The sequence below is a fragment of the Rhinolophus sinicus genome, chromosome 3, assembly GCF_057876585.1.
Source record: "Rhinolophus sinicus isolate RSI-liver-muscle chromosome 3, RSI-T2T, whole genome shotgun sequence".
Classification (NCBI taxonomy): Eukaryota; Metazoa; Chordata; class Mammalia; order Chiroptera; family Rhinolophidae; genus Rhinolophus; species Rhinolophus sinicus.
In genome coordinates this window covers 87,869,201-87,888,902 of record NC_142503.1, presented here as the reverse complement: position 1 = coordinate 87,888,902, position 19,702 = coordinate 87,869,201, and the positions used below count along the sequence as shown (strand labels likewise).

General features: G+C 40.4%; 1 protein-coding gene across 2 annotated transcripts in view; it reads right to left on the bottom strand.

Annotated features, from left to right (window-relative positions):
* Positions 1 to 19,702, bottom strand: part of MEGF10 (multiple EGF like domains 10) — a 155,006-nt gene that overhangs the window by 28,585 nt on the left and 106,719 nt on the right. For both annotated transcript variants that reach the window (XM_074328540.2, XM_074328539.2), the window contains exons 9-13: positions 19,227 to 19,439; positions 10,764 to 10,938; positions 9,331 to 9,451; positions 8,393 to 8,556; positions 5,790 to 5,892 (exon numbers count right to left, since the gene is read on the bottom strand). In XM_074328540.2, coding sequence (XP_074184641.1) covers positions 5,790 to 5,892; positions 8,393 to 8,556; positions 9,331 to 9,451; positions 10,764 to 10,938; positions 19,227 to 19,439 — 776 coding nt within the window. The remainder of the gene's footprint in view (positions 1 to 5,789; positions 5,893 to 8,392; positions 8,557 to 9,330; positions 9,452 to 10,763; positions 10,939 to 19,226; positions 19,440 to 19,702) is intronic.

Here is a 19,702-nt window from a genome sequence, read left to right as displayed (position 1 = left end):
CAGAGTCAGTTCTCCTTCCATCACCATATATTTGATCCTCCTTACCCTCATCTCCCACCCCCCACCCCCCACCCCCCTTACCCACTAACCTTTTTTGATATCAGAGGGATTATTCATTATGAATTTGTACCAACTGGACAAATAGTTAACCAAGTTTACTCTTTGGAAGTGCTGAAAAGGCTGCGTGAAAAAGTTAGACAACCTGAACTTGTCTCCAACAATTCATGGCTCTTGCATCACGACAATGCACCAGCTCACACGGCACTGTCTGTGAGGGAGTTTTCAGCTAGTAAACAAATAACTGTATTGGAACACGCTCCCTACTCACCTGATCTGGCCCCCAATGACTTCTTTCTTTACCCAAAGATAAAGGAAATATTGAAAGGCAGACATTTTGATGACATTCAGGACATCAAGGGTAATACGACGACAGCTCCGATGGCCATTCCAGAAAAAGAGTTCCAAAATTGCTTTAAGGGTAGACTAGGCGCTGGCGTCAGTGCATAGCTTCCCAAGGGGAGTCCTTCAAAGGTGACTATAGTAATATTCAGCAATGAGGTATGTAGCACTTTTTCTAGGATGAGTTCACGAACTTAATTGTCCTACCTCACATAATAAATTACATGTCTTTTCTTTTGAAAAATGGTACATTTATTTTGGAAATGCTGGGATGTCGGAAGCAACTTTTGTTTCAGTTAACCTATGTGGTAGTACATTTTGAAGAATTGTTTATGGCTCGGTTAAAATGAGACCATCACTTATAGAAGAAATAAACAAGAGTTTCATTTCCTTTAAGAGAAGAAAGACAGCCAAACATTAGAAAAGAGGGTGGAGTTATGAGGAATGGTGGATGAGCCCCATGGTAAGAAAGCAAGCTGACTTCCTTAGTATATCAGGTTAGCACCTGACTTCCTCAATTTAGGTGTGTCAATTTCTCTGTAAGGAAGGATAAAGGTCTTCTGACCCCTGTCTCTAGCTCAAAACCCAGAGGCCTGCTCAGCCCGTTCCCACAGAGTTGTCCACAGCGGTTAAGTGCTGTTGGTGCCGCTAACGTCATTTTGTTGACTTGGTCGGGGGAAGAGCCCAGGTCACGTGTTAGAATTCACTGATTCCTTCACAAAAGCTTCACTGTTACCCACACACTGTTACCCTGTCTGGTGATTCTTAAATTTCACCTAGCACAGTCTCAGCAACAGGGAGGAGAGGAAACAGAAGAACTTGCTTCCACGAGCTTATGTTATTTATTTGGCCCTGAAACTGGTGTTTCAACGAAAAGCAAAGCTTTCTTTATATTGAAAAAGCTCTACATAAGGTACTTAAAATAAGTTTGTGATGAGAAATCATGAACCTATCCAGTGTTGACAATGCAATTATGTTCTGTGTAAATAATAAAGAGGCCACTCTTCTTTCCTTTTAGAAAAATAAGCCAATTCTTGGTCCAATGGTAGGGTGCTTTTTGGAACTTCAGGAAGTCTCTTTTCCTCGACATACTTTTGCTTATATTAAGTGTGTTCTGTGAACGTAGGGAAAGACCTCTCTAAAACAAAACAAAACACATTTCACAGCAGGTGAAATGTCAGATACTTGCAGACCAACTGCCCACATAGAAGACCCCAATAAATAAGACTCTGGGGCTACGAAGCAAAGAAATGGTGGGCAACACATGACAAACCAACACGAAGCAGCAATGGTTTCTCCCCTTTGGAGAAGCAGACCAGTCACAGATGGACTGAGGATTACAAGATTATATTGTGTGACAAAGCCATTGCATTCTCGTAGGAGCTCCATAGGTCTAAGGCCAGATGGGATCATTTGTCTTACCCCATGACCCAGACTGTGGAATGCAACTAACACATTTTTTGACTGGCTTCAGGCCAAATTATATCTCCTGACTCTCTCTCATACACTAGTGTATGTATGCCTTTCACAGGCTGGTTCTAAATCATCAAAGGAGGTGGATACTTTGAAGGAGCGATGGGTGTGTTCAGGAACACCTCACATTTCCAAAAGTGGATTTGGGGAAGTTTTGCCCAAAACAAATGGTGTGGCTTCTTTGTCAGAAAAGTTCTGAATTTGCGGGAGGTTAAAAATGCTATTTCACTTCACTGCAGTCACTGAGAACTTAGTGCTGGTCACTCCATTTGACAACTTCAAGAACCCTTGTGAAGTCACAGAATCTGGTTTAATCCCTGGTGTGATGTAGTTTTAACATGTAGTAACTGAGAGCAAAACAGAAACAAGAGAAGGTGGAACTTCATATTGTGAAGTCTGAGTTATTTCAGCTTTTACAAGTCAGGGAGGAACTAGAGGGCCAGGGAGTCTTCGTGTCTGTGGGTAGCTCCTAGTGACAGAAAATAGAGTCTATTACCCCAGCCTTGGCCTGTTTCCCAAGGTAGCTCTCAGACACTAGAAATCAAGTACATGATAGTTCATCAGCTTACTGCTGTCAGAAGCCAAAGAAGCTCACACCAAATTCCAAATGACTAAAAGATTACTGAAGAAGTTACTGATGACATCCTATGTTCAAGGATCTGAAGACTTAACATTGTTGACAATACTCCCCACGTTGATCTATAGATTCAGTCCTCATTAAATTTCTACCTTGTTTCTTCGTAGGAATTGACATGCTGATCCTAAGCTTCATATGAAAATTCAAGGAACCCAGAATAGCCAAAACAATCTTTGGAAAAAGAAAGACCAACGTTAAAGAACTCACACGCCCCAATTTTAAAACTCTACCAAGCTAGAGTAATCAGAACAGTATGGTACTGGCATGAGGATAGATATGTCCCAGTGGAATAGAAATGAGAGTCCAGAAATAAACCCTCCCACATTCATGGTCAATTGATTTTTGACAAGGATGTCAAAATAATTCAATGGAGAAAAAGAATAGTCTTTTCAACAAATGGTGCTGGGACAACTAGATATTCACATGCAAAAGAATGAAGTCGAACACTTATCTCATACCATATATAAAAATGAACTCAAAATGGATCAGAAACCTACATGTAAAGCTAAAACTGTAAAAGCTAAAACTACAAAATTCTTAGAAGAATACATAGGCATAAATCTTTGTGACCTTGGATTAGGCAATAGTTTCTTAGATTTTATGACAAAAGCATAAGCAACAAAAGACAAAAGACAAATTAGACTTCATCAAAATAAAATATTTTCTGCTGCAATGGGCACCATCAAAAAGTGAAAAGAAAAAAGTCACAGAATGAGGGAAGATATTTGTAAGTCATATATACACCTGATAAAGGACATGTATCTGGAACATATAAAGAACTTTTACAACTCAATAATAAAGACAAATATTCCAATTAAAAATAAACACAGAATCTGTATAGATATTTCTAAATCTGTATAGATATTGGCCCCTGAACAATATACAGAGGGCCAATAAGCACATGAAAATATATTCAACATCATTACTCATTGGAGAAGTGCAAATCAAAAACAATAATGGCTATAATCAAAATGGCAGATAATAACAAATGACAGTGTGGGTATGGAAAAATTGGAAGCCTCATATACTGCTGTTGGGAATGTAAAATGGTGCAGCCACTTTGGAAAATAGGCTAGCAATTCTTTTTAATTTTTCAAAAGGTTAGAATTACCATATGACCCAGTAAATCTACCTTTAAATATATACCCAATATATATACATTCACACAAAAACTTCTACACAAATGTTCATAGCAGCATTATTAAAAATAGCCAAAAGATGGAAACAACCCAAATGTCTATCAACTGATGAATGGATAAATAAAATGTGGTACAATGGAATATTATTTGGCAGTCAAAATAAAAGAAGTACTGCTATATGCTCCCATACAGATGAAACCTGAAAACATATGTTAAGTGAAGGAAACCAGTCACAAACGACCACATATTGTATGAATTCATACAATATCCAGAATAGGCAAATCTACAGAGACAGAAGGTAGATTGGTAGTTGTCTAGAGGAGAGAATTGTTAATGAGTACTAATTTTTGAATGTGATGAAAATCTTCTAAAGGTGACTGTGGTGTACAATTCTTTGAATATACTAAAAAACACTGAATTGTACACTTTAAATAGGTGAATTCTATGGTATGTGATTATATCTCAATAAAGCTATTTTATAGAGAGAGAGAGGGAAAGGTTGCTGGTGATCAGCACTGATCACCATAGTCCTCGCACATAATGCTTAGAAGTCTTTACCCATAGTGAAACTAAATCTCAGCATAACTGCCATGTCGCCCAGCACTTCCTGGAATAAGTCTGCGCATGGCAGTTGGGTGTAGCAGTTAAAAGAGCTGGTTATGTGGTGGGGAGCATTGGGACAAATCCCGTCTCTCACGTTTACTGACTGGGACCTTGCCTCAGCTCCCTCATCTGTAAAAAGTAAGTAAAAAGTAAAAATAAGTAATATTTCCTACCTCATAGAGTTGTTGTGAGACTGCAATGAGCGCTCAGTAAGTAAGCATTACTTATTATTTCTCTAGAGTCTTCTTTGTATGTATTTTTGCTAAAAAAAATAAGACCACCCTGACTCCCATAATTTCCTAAATGTAGCATCTCACGTATGAAGACATAAGATTCTCTTCTGAAAGATCCACCTTCTGAAAATACGAACTATCACTAAAGAGGATACTTAGCTTGTTACCACCAATTTCTCTTTTAGAGGACAAGTTGAAAACTGTTTTGGAGGATACTGAAGCATCAATGGGGAAACAGTTTTGTCTTAATAAATCTCCCTCTCATCTCTCAATTTATATACAAATATATTTAGATGCAAATACAATATGTATACAAACACACACACGCGCACACATACACACACACAAATGAATTCAAACAGAATTTTTAAATCAAGTTAAGGTTCATTTATCTACCTGTCATCCAGTCCCTAGCACACCAATGTTTCACTCTAAATTGGACATCAGCAATCAACATACTATGTTACTTTCAGTAGAAATGATCATATATATCAGGTCATTCACTCCAATGTTCAATAACTGTCCTATTGCATTCCCACGGTAATTTTTCTTAATAAGTACTTAAAAGTTCATTAGTTTTTCTGTTTGTGTTTTTTTTTAGGATAGGCTTTATTTGATGTATAAAAAAGAACAAGGTCTCAATTTGCTTGGGCACTTAATGCCATGTCCCAAGGTTGTACATCACAAACAAAAACATTATTCTTCTAAGACTCTGTTAGTTTGATCAACTTCCTGGCTAAAACCATGAGGTCATATAAATAAGGAGAAACTTCCACCTCACAATTAGAAAATTGTTATTCAATCCTACTATGAATTTTTATGACTTAAACATTCTTATAAGAAAAAGTTAAGTTTTGAAATTTTTATTTCTAGGTATGAATATTTTATATTTGTATATTAACCATATTAATAGTAATATTTTGCCTCAGTAAGGTGAAATTAATTATAATCTTATGGTTTATTCTAATCATCCTTTCCTCAGTGCTCAAAGATACCACAGAGGTCTCACTAAACTCTTAACAGTAATTCACATTTTCCCCGCTTGCCAGCCTAAATTCTGACAGTTGGACATTACAGGAAGGCTCAGGAGAACTGCCCCTGCATAATTTAACAAAAAATATCATTCCTGGATTATGGATTAATTAACCTTAGCAGTAGTATTTCTTGGGTAAAAATGTGTCAGCTCACTGGAGACTGCTTTCATTTCTATTGTTCCTGAAAAGTTGACCTGTGTGTGTTTCTTTGAAACAGCAAGGAACAGCGCTAGGCATAGATTGGCATGTTTTCCATTTCCTTGGCTCTCACCTGACCATCCGGGGAGGCAGCGGCAATGGCCCGTGGTGGGGTGGCAGCCATCCGCATGGCTGCAGTCACAGCGCTCAGCACAGTTCAGCCCATATGTGCCATCCTGCACGGAAGACAGTGATGAAGCCATGGGGAACCCCACAATGGGAGGCAAAAGGAGCCACAGTCAGCCATTTCAGGTACAGTACCCTCCTCCTCTCCCAAACACCTCTCAGCAACATACATTACCATCATCACCTCTTCGCATGTCTTCTTGCCCTAAAATGTAGGCTCTAGGAGGTCAGTATTTTAAACTCCCTCAAACCTTAGTTTATGTCTGACATATGAGTAGTTAGGGCATACGAGTGGTGAAATCAATTATGCTAATATGCTGATACGCATAGATGCAGATATATGTAAATATGCCAACTAATTAAAATAATCTTTCTTATCGGAAACCACGACCCCTAAACATATTTTCTTTTGTTCCTAAAGATTTTTATAAAATAGTTAAATGCCAGCCTCCTGTTCATGCCCTCCTAGACCTATATATACATTTTCAATTTTCACGTGCATATCCGTTTGGTGGTCCAGCAGACATGACTCTACGTGGACGTGATCAGTTAGTTTGTGGGAGAGGAAGTGGAAATCTCTGCGTTCCTAAGCCCTGCTCTTTCAGGCCAGATCCTGACGAGTGGAGGGAGAGCACTACAAACGCTCCACACCACACAAGCCCTAAGAAATATATGGGATGCACATTTACCAAGAGGAAGGAACCTGAGAACCAGCATAAACAGGCAGTGGGTGTTAGATGACATAATCATTTGTCTAGGACTTATTAAAATAAAATAAACCATTTTTTAGTCCCCACTAATGTTTGATGGAGCTGCATAGGACTTAGCTCTGCTGCAGTAGGAGCCACTAAACCATCATCCTTTGCTGGTTTAGTCATCTGATAAACAAAAAGGGACAAGATTGTGCCAGAGGCTTTGTTCTGTCCACAATCAGACTGGGAGTGAAACGTGACCCTCAAGCCCATCTCAGCACACTGATAATTTGTTCACTGGTGGATGAGAGGCAGCAAAGCTAACTTAACTTTGTCCTAAGGGTCTGCAGGGCACAGAATAGCCCAGAGTAGATCGATCCTCTTTCTGCTTTGGGAATGGGTTGCACTTAATGAGGAGGAAGCCCGGGGAGAAAAGAACCTCTGTGGGAGGCCCTTCTCGAGGAGCCCTGTTCAGGGTGTCACGGTGTCATCTTGTCATCAGAGGATCTCCAGATGATCTCCAGGAGGCAGAGCACACACACCACTGAGAGAATGTTTAATGACTCAGGAGAAAAGAATTGTGATAGGAAGGAGTGATGGAAAAGAGGGAAAGAAACCACCCACGCACTTCATTCAGGAAGAGAAATCAGCTTGTTACGATAGAATGAACTTCCCATTTGCACCGTGTCAGCCTTTGGTGGACACAGTATAGGATTTCTGAAGATGGATAGCTCCAAAGCAGGTCAAGGGAGGGAGTCAGCCTTGAATTAGGGAAATTGAGACAGGTTAGTTAGTATGATTACTAGGTAGACAGGGAGGTTCCTGATAGAATAAACAAAAAGCAGCCATATCCTGAAACTCCAGGTCCTGGAATGTCTCCTTCACTCCAGGAAAGAGACATGAGAACACGCCTTAAGGTTAATAGATAATCTCAAATCCCTTCTAGCCTGACAAAGGAGCAGATCTGATAGATAGGAGAGGGTTGGTTCGTTAATCCCTTCAGGATGGGCAAACAGGACAAACCTGACAGATGAATCCAATTAGAAGTCGCCAGCCCCTTTCCCCAAGCAGGCAAGGGAAGGTATAAAAGTAAGAACTTTTGCCTCAGTCATGGGACACCCCCATTCAGGACCCCCTCCCGCTCAGGAGCTGCAACCTCTTCTCCTGCCTCTAATAAACTATCCTCTTTTTAAAACTTCTTGCCTCTCCCCGGTCCGTGTTTCCATTCTTTGGCTTCATGAGACACGATCCCAGCCCGCACTCAGAAACTGCCGGCAGATCCAACATCACCTACATCATTTGGGGAGTCACTGGAAAATATCCCCACATCAAAATCTTTGGATATTTTTGTGACTCCAGAGATATTTACATTAAAAGGGGCTATTTCCAAACCTTCTTTAACCATCTCAATGAGTATTTCCGTGACACCATCACCAACCCCTTTCAATTTCCCGCCACTTTCCACCCTGAAGGCTGGAGGATTTCCATTAGAATGGAAACACATATTTGGAGAGTTGACAGGCATATGCTGCCATGTGTGACAAATGCTGTTGACTGGCTGCCAGGAAGAGATGGGTGTATAAGAACAGAAAAAATAGAGGGGGGCATTGAGGGGAACCTGAGTAAAGATGAAGGAAAAGAAGGAAATGATTCTTACAACGTTACGTAACCAATTTCCATGTCTAGCCCTTTTCCCTTAACCCTATATCCACTCTGAGTTCAAACACCTCAGTTCTTCTAATAGCTACTGTGGTTGGTTCGCACTCACACACTTTCAATCAGGAAAATTGCAAAACCAGGCGAGCCCTCTGGCGTCAGCTCCCAGGCCTTCCCAGCTTGGGCACTGGTTCGGTCGTACCTGGCAGGGAAGTTCACATTTCTCCCCTCGCCATCCAGGTGCACATGTGCAGGTCCCATCCAGGGTGTTGCAGGCTCCGCCATGGAGGCACTGGCATGTTAAGTTACAGCCAAAGCCCCAGGTGCCACTGGGACAGCTGATGGAGCAGTCCACCCCGTGCCAGCCTGCCACGACAAGAACACCAAAGCACATGAGCAAACAAAGGCAGCAGAGAGTTTCGCTGAGCCTTTCCAAGCCACTTTCCCTTTAAAAACATCTTGGAGAGGCACAGCAGTGTCGCCCCAGCACAGAGAGCACAGGCTCTGCCACGTAGAGCCTCTATCAGAACTGAACAAAAGCACCCAAATAGCATGTGTGCCGTGTGATCTGTCACAGGATGCCAGCACTGAGAAGCACTGTTGGGCTCATTGGGGGAAGGACATACAGTGGGGGCCCCTTAATGCACACGGAGGCACACCACAGAATGCTGAGCTTTGTTCAGGTCGGAAAAGTGAAATATTTGTATGGGAGGAAGAAGGAAGGTTTGTGTTTGAAAGAACAACCCCGTCTTGAGAGTAGGACCCCGTTAACCATGAACAGTAAGTATCCAGGATAGACACATGCTGGCCCTCACGTAAAATCAGTGAGTGGCTGCCATTTCGTGTCACGACCACTCCAGACCAGTGAATTTAGGGTGCAGACACATGTCTGCTTAGCTGACTTGTCCCCAGAGCGCAGACTCACAGACTTTTGGAGCTGGCAGCGACTTTAGAGATCATTTCCTGTGAGCCTCTTCTTGTTAACTCATGAAAACAGGAGCGCCCACTCTGGTTGAGGGGCGTTCAGAGATCAGGTACCAAAATCTGGCACAGGAAAACCTAGCACTCTAGTCAAAGTTTCTTTCCTGTGACTTTAGGAAATAACAGGACCAGGATCAGATTAAAGATTCATCCACTCACCTGCCTTGCAAGTACAAGACCCGTCCACCGGAGAGCAGACAGCATCGTTCTTACAGCCACAGAAAGAGGAGCAGTTTACCCCATAGGTTCCCAGAGGGCACGGAGCAGAGCAGTCAGTTCCCTAGACAGGCACAAACAGGAAAACTCATGCGAGTCTACCAATTGAAAGAAGGCCAACACAAATAAACAAAAATGTATTTTGGCCATGCTAATTTTACTCCCTCTCTCATTTTAACACATTGCATTTTAAAAAGTTGCTGTAATGTCACCACTATGCAAATTGAGAGATTCAAGGGCAATGCTAGCTGGCTTATGTTTATGATACAGTATTGAATACGATCCAAAAAAAGCCTGCTGCCTTCATTAATTTTCCTTTGTAGCAAACATAAAACCTTTCGCCCTTGCTCAAACAAGTAGATATATAACAATAAACTGTAGCTGTACAATTACTGTCAATAAATAAAGATAAATATGAACTAAATGCTACATTGCAATGCACCCTAACTTCCTTGTACAGTATGTAATATGATTAGTGAGTGAAGCAAAGGGATTGCACACACACTCAGCCGCCAGTACGATCCAATTTATTATCGGACAGCAAGCCTTGACCCCTTGACCATAGAAGCCGGTTATCAAAGGTGACTGGAGGTCACGCCCTTTAAAAACAGAAGGGCCTCTGTAAGGCAAGGCTGATAGACAAGGGCCCAATCAAGGATGGTGACATAGGTTAGAAAACCCTGTAAAGATCCTCTCAGCTCAGAGACTTTATGATCCACTCGTTCTGCGTTATGTGCTCTGGAATAATTGACATTCTTCACAGTTTAACGTTCTCCTCCTTAAAATGGGGGGAAATGATTCAAGAAAAACCCATTTTCCTTTAAAAACAAAGATTTCTAACCTGCAGCTAAGAAATCCTGGAAACCAGGCAGAATTCTGCTCTATTGGCATATAGGCATTTTTGTAAGGTCCAGATTCTCAAAGGAACCAAAAAACGTTCATACTACGAACCATTGCACGTACATACATAACAAACGCTAACTTAATATATTAGGTGGCTCCAAATTACATGGAATTAAGACAGAAACTGTTGACAATAATACATATTACACTTGAAAAAATAATTTCTTTGCTACCTATAAAACACTAAAATAATGACATAGGTAATAATTAAAATACATCATACTTCATAGCACATATTAATTTAATAATTAAATATTAATGCCACATTTATAGTTTTACCAGCTTTCCCAGTCATCATTCTAAGTTAATTACTTATATCACTTATTACTACTTTTTTCTACTCTTTTTCTTGTTAATGATGGGATTGATTTTAGTACATTTATTGTACTGCAGAAAAGGTCATATAAATCGTGGTATCCACATCCCCCACATTGCATCCCTCAAATCCTTCCTCCAGAGCCCAAGCCACTCACTTTGAATCCTGGGGCACAGGTGCACTTTCCAGTCACACTGTCACAGTCAGCCCCATTCTGGCAACTGCAGATCTGTTGGCAAACTTCCCCGTAGAATCCAGGAGAACACGTCTCATTACAGTAGAGTCCCGACCAGCCTGGCTTACAGGCACACTCTCCAGACATGGGGTGACAGCTGAGAGCATGGATGAAAGGAGCAGTTCACTTTCGGGTACATGACACCCAAGGCCCATGCAAATGTTGCTTTAGCCATGATCACTAAATGTGTGGGTAATTCCACACACAATAATTTAAACTTCATTCCCAGGCTTTGTGATATTTAATTAATTGGCCCAAACCTGTTTGGTACTACAGAAATGTTACGTGAAATCAGCATCATGGGTCCTTTTGTCTGAAACTCACTTTAATTTTCATAAATTGAAAGCACTGATCAATAAAAGGTCAACTTGAAGGAAAGATCTAAAGGTCTCCATCCAATAAGCAATACCAATCAGTTAGCCAGGGTGATGTCCAAGGAACTCCCAAAAGCTACAACCTTTTCAGCCTGTTTCTTCTCTCAGAACTCCATACCTGGGGCAGAGCAGCTGTCTCTACCTGAAACTGCAGTTGCATTGATGGGCTAGGGAGCCAGCTGTCGCTCCACAGCAAATGGACACATCAGCTGCGCTAATTTGCACATGCTACTGAGGTTGCTGACACGATAGGGCACCCTGTGGCACTCAAAACACACGTGCTTTCCACCACAGGAAAATCTTAACAATCAAACTAGCTCTGCTCGCAATTGGAAGACTGTTAAAGATGGGTTTCCTCCCCTCATGGAGCTAGAACACTTCCCGTAACTGGGGCCAACAACAAAATCCACTGTGACATCCAGACATTTGCTAAAGGACCTCTCATTAGAGTTGCCGATCATAGATTTTCAGCTCTTGGAAAGAACAATTTTCTGGGAGGGAGGAAGACTGAGGATGTAATTCAAGCTGTCTCCCCACCTGGGTAATCCTAGTGAAAGCACACAACCTCTCTGGGCCCCACATCCTAGTCTGTCAAGTGAGGATCTCAGCCCTGTAGGTTGGAAGGTTTGTTCCACCATTTTCAGAAATTTATTTAAAGATAGTTTTAGGGCCCTACTCCAACTACGAAGTCTGGCAATTCGGTTCGCGAACTTGCCACCATGCACTTACATTGACAGCACTGTAAAAACAGCTCCGTAAGGTTTCATAACCTTGGTATCTCAGTGTCTCAAGCTGTGTTCATGTCGATGTATGACAGTGTCATGCTGAGTGATGTTCATTATTATTGTTGTGTGTTTTTGTGTGCTGTTGCGAGAATGTCTGAGCTTGAATAAGAGCAATGAACAAACGTTAAATTTCTTGTTAAAGTTGACAAGAGTGCAAGTAAAATCAGGGACATATTAGCCCAACTTTATGGGGATAATGCCATGAAGAAAACAGCAGTGTACAAATGGATTAAACATTTTTCTGAGGGGAGAGACCATGTCACTGATGAAGAAAAATCAGGGTGGCCAGTAATGAGCAGAACTGACAAAAAACATTGTGAAAATTAAGCTAATTGTGCATCAAAATCATTGGCTGACTGTGAGAAGCATAGCAGACCAAGTAAACATTGATAGAGAAACAGGAAAATCTTAACTGAAAATCTTGGCATGAGAAAGGTGTGTGCAAAAATGGTCCCGAAGGAGCTCACTGATGCACGAAAGCAAAGAAGAGTCCTAAGCTTGCCAAGACCTTTTGGAGAGGCAAGATGATGTTTTGGACTCTGTTATCATTGGTGACGAAACATGGGTGTACCGATACGACCCTGAAACAACACATAAAAGTGCATAATGGAAGTCGGCCAATTCTCCATGACCAAAAATGTTCTGTCAGTCCAAATCAAGAGTCAAAATGATGTTCCTAACATTTTTTTGATATCATAGAGTTTATTCGTTATGAATTTGTACCAACTGGACAAACAGTTAACCAAGTTTACTATTTGAAAGTGCTGAAAAGTCTGCATGAAAAAGTTAGATGAAAACGACCTGAACTTTTTGCAAACAATTCATGGCTCTTGCATCACAACAATGCACCAGCTCACACAGCACTGTCTGTGAGAGAGTTTTTAGCCGGTAAACAAATAACTGTATGGAAACACCCTTCCTACTCATCGCCTGATCCGGGCCCCAGTGACTTCTTTCTTTACCTGAAGATAAAGGAAATATTGAAAGGAAGACATTTGGATGACATTCAGGACATCAAGGGTAACACGATGACAGCCCTGATGGCCATTCCAGAAAAAGAGTTCCAAAATTGTTTTGAACTGTGACTAGGTGCTGGTGTCGGTGCATAGCTTCCCATGGGGAGTACTTCAAAGGCGATCGTAGTGCTATTCAGAAATGAGGTATGTAGTACTTTTTCTAGGATGAGTTCATGAACTTAATTGTCAGACCTCATAAGTACCCACAAGCAAAGCCTAGGCATCCACCACAAGCATTATTCAGGAAATAGGGCATGAAGAGATAGCTAAGTGTAGCTCTATGTTTAAGATGGTTACTTGGATGTAGAAGGCTTGGATTCAGAAGACAAGGAGCTGAGTTTCAAATCTGCTTAGATCCACTCAGATTTACTTATCTGCTATTTAACCTTCGGCAAATCACTTATCCTTGATCAAACATCTGGTATTTCCATGGCATCTCAAACTTAACATGTCAAAACTGAGCCCGTGTTATTCCCTTTCTTCATTCCTAAGTGTCTATTCCTCATCATCCCCAATGAAGTATTGGCACCACCAGTCATTCAATTATTTCAACTAGAAATCTTAGAGTTATTCTTGATAACTCCTTCTTCCTCATCTCCCATATCCACTTCATCACTACACCTAACTATCCTAACTCCAAAATTCATCTTGAATTCGTCTACGTCTCTTCATCCTCACTGTCACCATCTCACTCCAAGCCAACCTATCTCCTAACATCCTGAACAGCCTTCCAACTTTTCTCCCTGTATCCAGTCGAGCCTCATCACCTAAAAAGTAGATCATATTGTATCGTTCTCCTTAAAACCCTTCAAAGGCTCTGCACTACACTTAGGATAAAATCCATACTGTTTAACATGGCTAGAGTGACTATGTAATTATCTAAACCAGGACATTTTTTTTAAGAGTGAAAAAGGAATTCTTAATAATTACATTAGGACAATAGGCCTAAACCAGGCGGTCACTCAGACACCAGCTATATGATCACCCTAAATATAGCCCATGGCTCCCCCCCATCTGGTCATGGCCTGCTCCCCAGCCTCTTCTTTCATCATTTCTCTCTTCATTGCTATGCTCAACTGCAGTGGATTTGTGCTAGTTTGTAAAAGCATTGAGGTTTTTCAACATAAGGGCCCCGCATGGGCTATTCCATATGCCCACAGTGCTATTCCTCACTCTTTGTCTAGCTTTCTTCATTTTAGGTTTCCAGTCTCAGCTCACATAGTATCTCTTCCTTAGATAGGCCTACGCTGACCACTCATATTGAAAACAAGTCTCTCCTGTCATTTTCTTTCATAGCACCCTGCTCTTTCTATGATCTTGTGTTTATTTGTACAATCTTTTAATGTCTTCCTTCCCCTCTAGACTTTGAGCTACACGAGGACAAGAATTAAGTGCATTTTGTTAGCTGTCCCTGTCCCACAGACAGACCACAGTAAATACTGATGGAGTGATTAAGTAAGACTGTCACAGCTGATGTGCAGTGGGGCCTGACTCCAGGGATCCTGCTTTCAAACACTAATCTGCTTTTCCCTGGTATATCTGAGTCATCCTGCAATGCTAAATTACAATCTGTATGTCTGAATACAAAGGCAAGATTTCCCCTAAACTTAGTTTTTAAATTTTCGAAGTCAAGTCTTAAGGGAATCACCAGTAATTTCAGGGAACACTCACTTACGTGACGTTTATGATGATACTGTAAGTGAATGCACAGACTAGCAGCTCATAGTCACTGAGCCTGAATGTGTGCTAACACCATGCTAAGCAATCCATGTGCATTATTTCATTTAATCCTCACAACCATTCCAAAGGTTTTATCACTGAGGAAAAAGAGACCTAGAATGAGTAAGTAATTTATTCAGTTTCACACAGGCAGTGGCAGAAATCAAACTCGATCTCAGATTTACTTATATGTTTTTACACCAAAGAAAAAAGAAGCTCGGTAGCAGGCTGCTTGGAGGGCTAGAAATGAAAAAGAATTGCTAATGTTTAGGATATAGCATAGATAAAAAGTTAACAGGACCAATAAAAGCCCGTATTGGGCAAAACACAGGGACAAATTTAACTTTACTTCAGTAAGGCCATACATGTAAGAAAAGGAAAGGAAATATTTCAAGTAATGGATTGGTTAAAAGTTTACCTTATCCAAACATAATATTAAAAAAAGGACATTTTTACTAGAAAATAGTACTTTACATTAAAAAGGAAGTAATTTTCATGGTACAGACATAAATGTTAAACGAAATAGATAATTTGAGGACGGGGAATTGAACTAAGCTAGAGGCAGATGGAGAAATTGATATTCAATGCCCCCCAGAGAGAATTAGTGCAGCACTCTGGTTCCTAGATTGATTGACACCAAAATTAGTATTCTGCAATTTGTAATTAGGTGTAGGAAGCCAGAGCACTTTGGAGGCATTTGATGTGTTCTCATGCAGGCAGCTTAATTGGTAATGAGATTTACGTGTTGATGTTAGAGCAGCAGATTAGAAATTAAGGGTGATATACTCCTACCTGGTTTCTGTCTAAAGAACAGGTTGCTTTGTGTATATGAAAATAGGATTATACACATATAGGGTGGGATACCTATCATTTTATACATATATATAACTAGAGATAAATCTTCTGGTAAATTTTCAATTTAAGAGTTCAGTTATTATGAGAGTCCAATACAATACTAGCTAAAATAGAATGAGTTATTGAAATTCCTTTTGTGCATTTCCTTAGATGTTGTTAATGCTCAAATGTAATGATAATTAGGTAGCATTTGCAAATAGGCACATCCTGATTGCCCATAGCTATTAAATGTCCTTATTAACAAGAGCTAATATAAATATGTCATGTGGAATCTTACTAAATCTCAAATTTTATTTTCAACTAAAATCAGTTATATCATTTGACTTTTATCAAATTTAACTGTTATCAAATGCTCAAAATTATTTCCACCATAAGAGTTAGTTTCCAGCTGAAAAGTCCAGGTCACAGTGAATATCTTTAGGCTCTAATAATATTGTTGCAATTTAAAACACTAACATCACCTATAAATATATTTAAATTCATTTCAACCCTATGAAAGACTGAAAAATAAGAATGGCTACAAATTCTTTGCAACTCCTCCCATCAAGAGACAGAGTATGGGGCTGGCCCAGTGGCTCAGGCGGTTAGAGCTCCATGCTCCTAACTCCAAAGGTTGCCGGTTTGATTCCCACATGGGCCAGTGGGCTCTCAACCACAAGGTTGCCGGTTCAACTCCTCGACTCCTGCAAGGGATGGTGGGCAGCGCCCCCTGCAACTAGAAAACGGCAACTGGACCTGGAGCTGAGCTGTGCCCTCCACAACTAAGACTGAAAGGACAACGACTTGACTTGGAAAAAAAGACCTGGAAGGACACACTGTTCCCCCAATAAAGTCCTGTTCCCCTTCCCCTATAAAAAAAAAAAAAAAAAGAAAAAGAAATGTATGTAAGCTTTAAAAAAAAAAAGAGAGAGACAGAGTATATTGAATCTGGACTTGGTTGTGTGACCTGCATTGTCGAAAGGAACATTAGCAAACATGACATAACCAAACATTTGCGAAGTTTGCTTTTTGGAGCTTCCTCGGTCTCTTGCTGCTTTTGGAAGCCATTCACCATGTAAAGAGGCCCAGGCCTGTGTTAGACGCTGGAGACATATGGCTCAGTCATCCCTATCACCCAGCCAAATGCTAGACATGTGAGTGAGGAATTCCAGGCCTAATCAGAGTCTAGTTGATCTGCCAGGTGAACATCGGGAGACTAGCAGAGGAATCACCAAGCTGAACCCAGCCCAAACAGTCAAGCAAAATATCATTAGCTAATAAATAATTGTTGTTTTACACCACTAAATTTGGGGTAGCTTCTTTTTTTTCTTATGCAGTGAAAGCTAACTGACACAAACCTCTACTCAAACATATGGCTGCAATGTGTCAATATGTACATCCACAGAACTCAAAATTCACCTAAAGACAATGTAAACTAATAGTTTGTATTGCTTTACTTATCTCATTAAGTATAATGAAAGCATTTAGGATAAATATAAATCATGAATTATGTAATAGCCAGTTCCACATGCTTGATTAAATGGTAAAATGAACAAGCTAGATTTTCAATTAATACAAAGATTCTATGCCTTTTGGTTCAAAGGAATCTTGTGTTTCCAGGAATTTTACATAGAAGTTCAAAATGTAAGAATCAGATGAATGGTTCCAACTGTGAATTCAACAAGACGGACTCATTTATTCAACATTCAACTGGTTTTAACAGAAATTTGTAAAAGCTAATTTTTAAAAGTAGCTTTCATTATTTAGGGAAGCACTTCAGAGGCTATTTGTTTTTAAATCTTCTGATTGCTTGTTATATATTATTAGATAGAATCTTAGTGGTCTTTTGACCTACGTGATTGTCAAACAATTTCATGTACAGTCAGTTCTCCGTAACTATGGGTTTCAGGGTTTCACATTCATGAATTAAATCAAATGCAAATAAAAAATATTCGGAAAAAGAAAATCCCAGGAAGTTCCAAAACGCAAAACTTGAATTTGCTAGATGCTGAGCACTAAGTTGAATCTATGCAAATGAAGTGATGTCTAGACATACCTGCTGTAGCCTATATGCAAATATAAGTTATATGCGAATAATATGCTACTTTAAATAAGAGACTTCAGCATCTGTGCATTTAGTATCCATGGAGGATCCTGGAACCAATGTTCCAAAGATACTGAGGGATGACTGTGTTTCTTTGATAAAGCATACATGCTTAGGTACATGGGACCTATGTTAAAATTAGCATGGTATTGATGATAAGTAACTGTCCACTTGCACCTGCCACTACTAACATGCTACCCAATTTCAACAAAATCAACATTTTCTCTGCTTCTCCAATCTTCTCGTAGCAGAGCTCCTTTGTGTAAGTTTTGTAATCTATGTGTTTTCAGGCTGTGTCTACATACAATGAAACAGCACAGTGGTATTAAAAAGTTCTTAGCTACCACTACACAAGGCTTACCTTTTGCTGGGGCAAGGCTTACTGCAAGGAAGGGAGCTAGACTCATGACTTGTCCCTAATCCTGCCAGCTCCTTAAACATTAGAGAGGTTAAAACCAACAAAATCCTGTAGAGCTTATTCATTTTTACTGCCCAGATGGTTGTTTAACCTTTACATGTAAAGAGTGGCAGTATTTTCCAATAAAGAAAACCAAAAGTTGACTGAAGTAGCTTACAAAGTTGCTTGAGATACATTAAGAATGTACTTCTTTGATATGTCCCACTAAAGTGTAACACACACACACACACGTGCTCAGTGCAAAGTCCATATTTTTGCTCCTAACAATGGTTTAAAGCAGAGACCCACCACAGGCTTCTGTTTACTTTTAACTTTTGTGCATTTGAGATTTGATGTGTCCACAAGTTATCTTTTAGGAGCATGAATGAAGTAACAGCTGTGTTGAATGCAAATAGAAGTAACTCTCATAATGTCTGAACTGCTATATAATGCACTACATTTTTGTCAAATTCAACTTTCCCAGCAGTCTGCAACGGAGACCCAGAATTCTAAGTGATATGTATCTGGTCCTTAGGGGAGGGAGAGGAAGTAAGGGGGTGGAAAGATATTTTCAGGGACAGACAATGTACAGTAGGGTGGGTGGGATCATGGTTTCCTGTTCGTACATTCTTTGAGAGATATTTTGAGCTAAAAGACCCCTGTGAGTTCTATGTCAGTGTAATCAATTCTGAAAACATATTTCACATGTGACAGCCACATGTGAAGCACTTTCACAAAACTTCCACCAGTACACTTCCTCTCTACACAGATGTTTCGTCAAGTAAGATGTTGCCGTGAGAATCATTTTGTGATATTTTTACATACTAAAAAGCCATGTCTCTCATTGCATCTTTGCTTCTAAAGGAATGTCACAGAATCCCTTTTAGGGAAATGTTCTAATAACACAAGCAAGCTTAATTTTTGCTGGGAGCCATTAATAGAGATATAATTTAACATCCACCCATGACCATCTAACAATTTTAGCACTTCTGACTTGCACCATCGCCCCGCCCCCTAAGTACAAAGGCCTTCCATTTACTTAGTGGTTCCTGCCCAGGATGACCCAGAAGCAGGAAAGGTCTTGGCATGGGAATCTCTCTGCCAATCTCTCCTTCCAAATAGTGGACACTTCCTTCCAGGGGCAACTGACCCTCACCTATGAGTGTTGTCCAGGTGGCAGGGGCACCGCTTGTCACATCTGATGCCGTAGAGACCTTCCGGGCACAGGCGTGCCTCACAGTGCTCACCAGAAAATCCTGTTTCACAGAGGCAGGAGCCACTCACGTGATAACATTTCCCTCCATTGACACACCGGCAGGTCTCAGCACAGCGCACTCCATATGTACCGACAGGACACTCATCCTGACACCTAGCAAACAGAAGGCAGAAGCGGAAGTTACATTCGTTAGGACCCTGTGAAAACAATCAGTCAATTCAAAATGGCTTTGTTATGTAGAAATTGAAACTGCTTTTTGGACTTGATATTTATTTTGTGTTTGTCCCTATACAGGTATGAAAAGCACGAAGATGAATTAACTGTGACCAAAGAGGGTAGTGATAGCAATATGACCCGTTCAAAGAAATAAAAACAAATTATGAATTTGGGACATGAGGCATGTTTTATATGCAGTG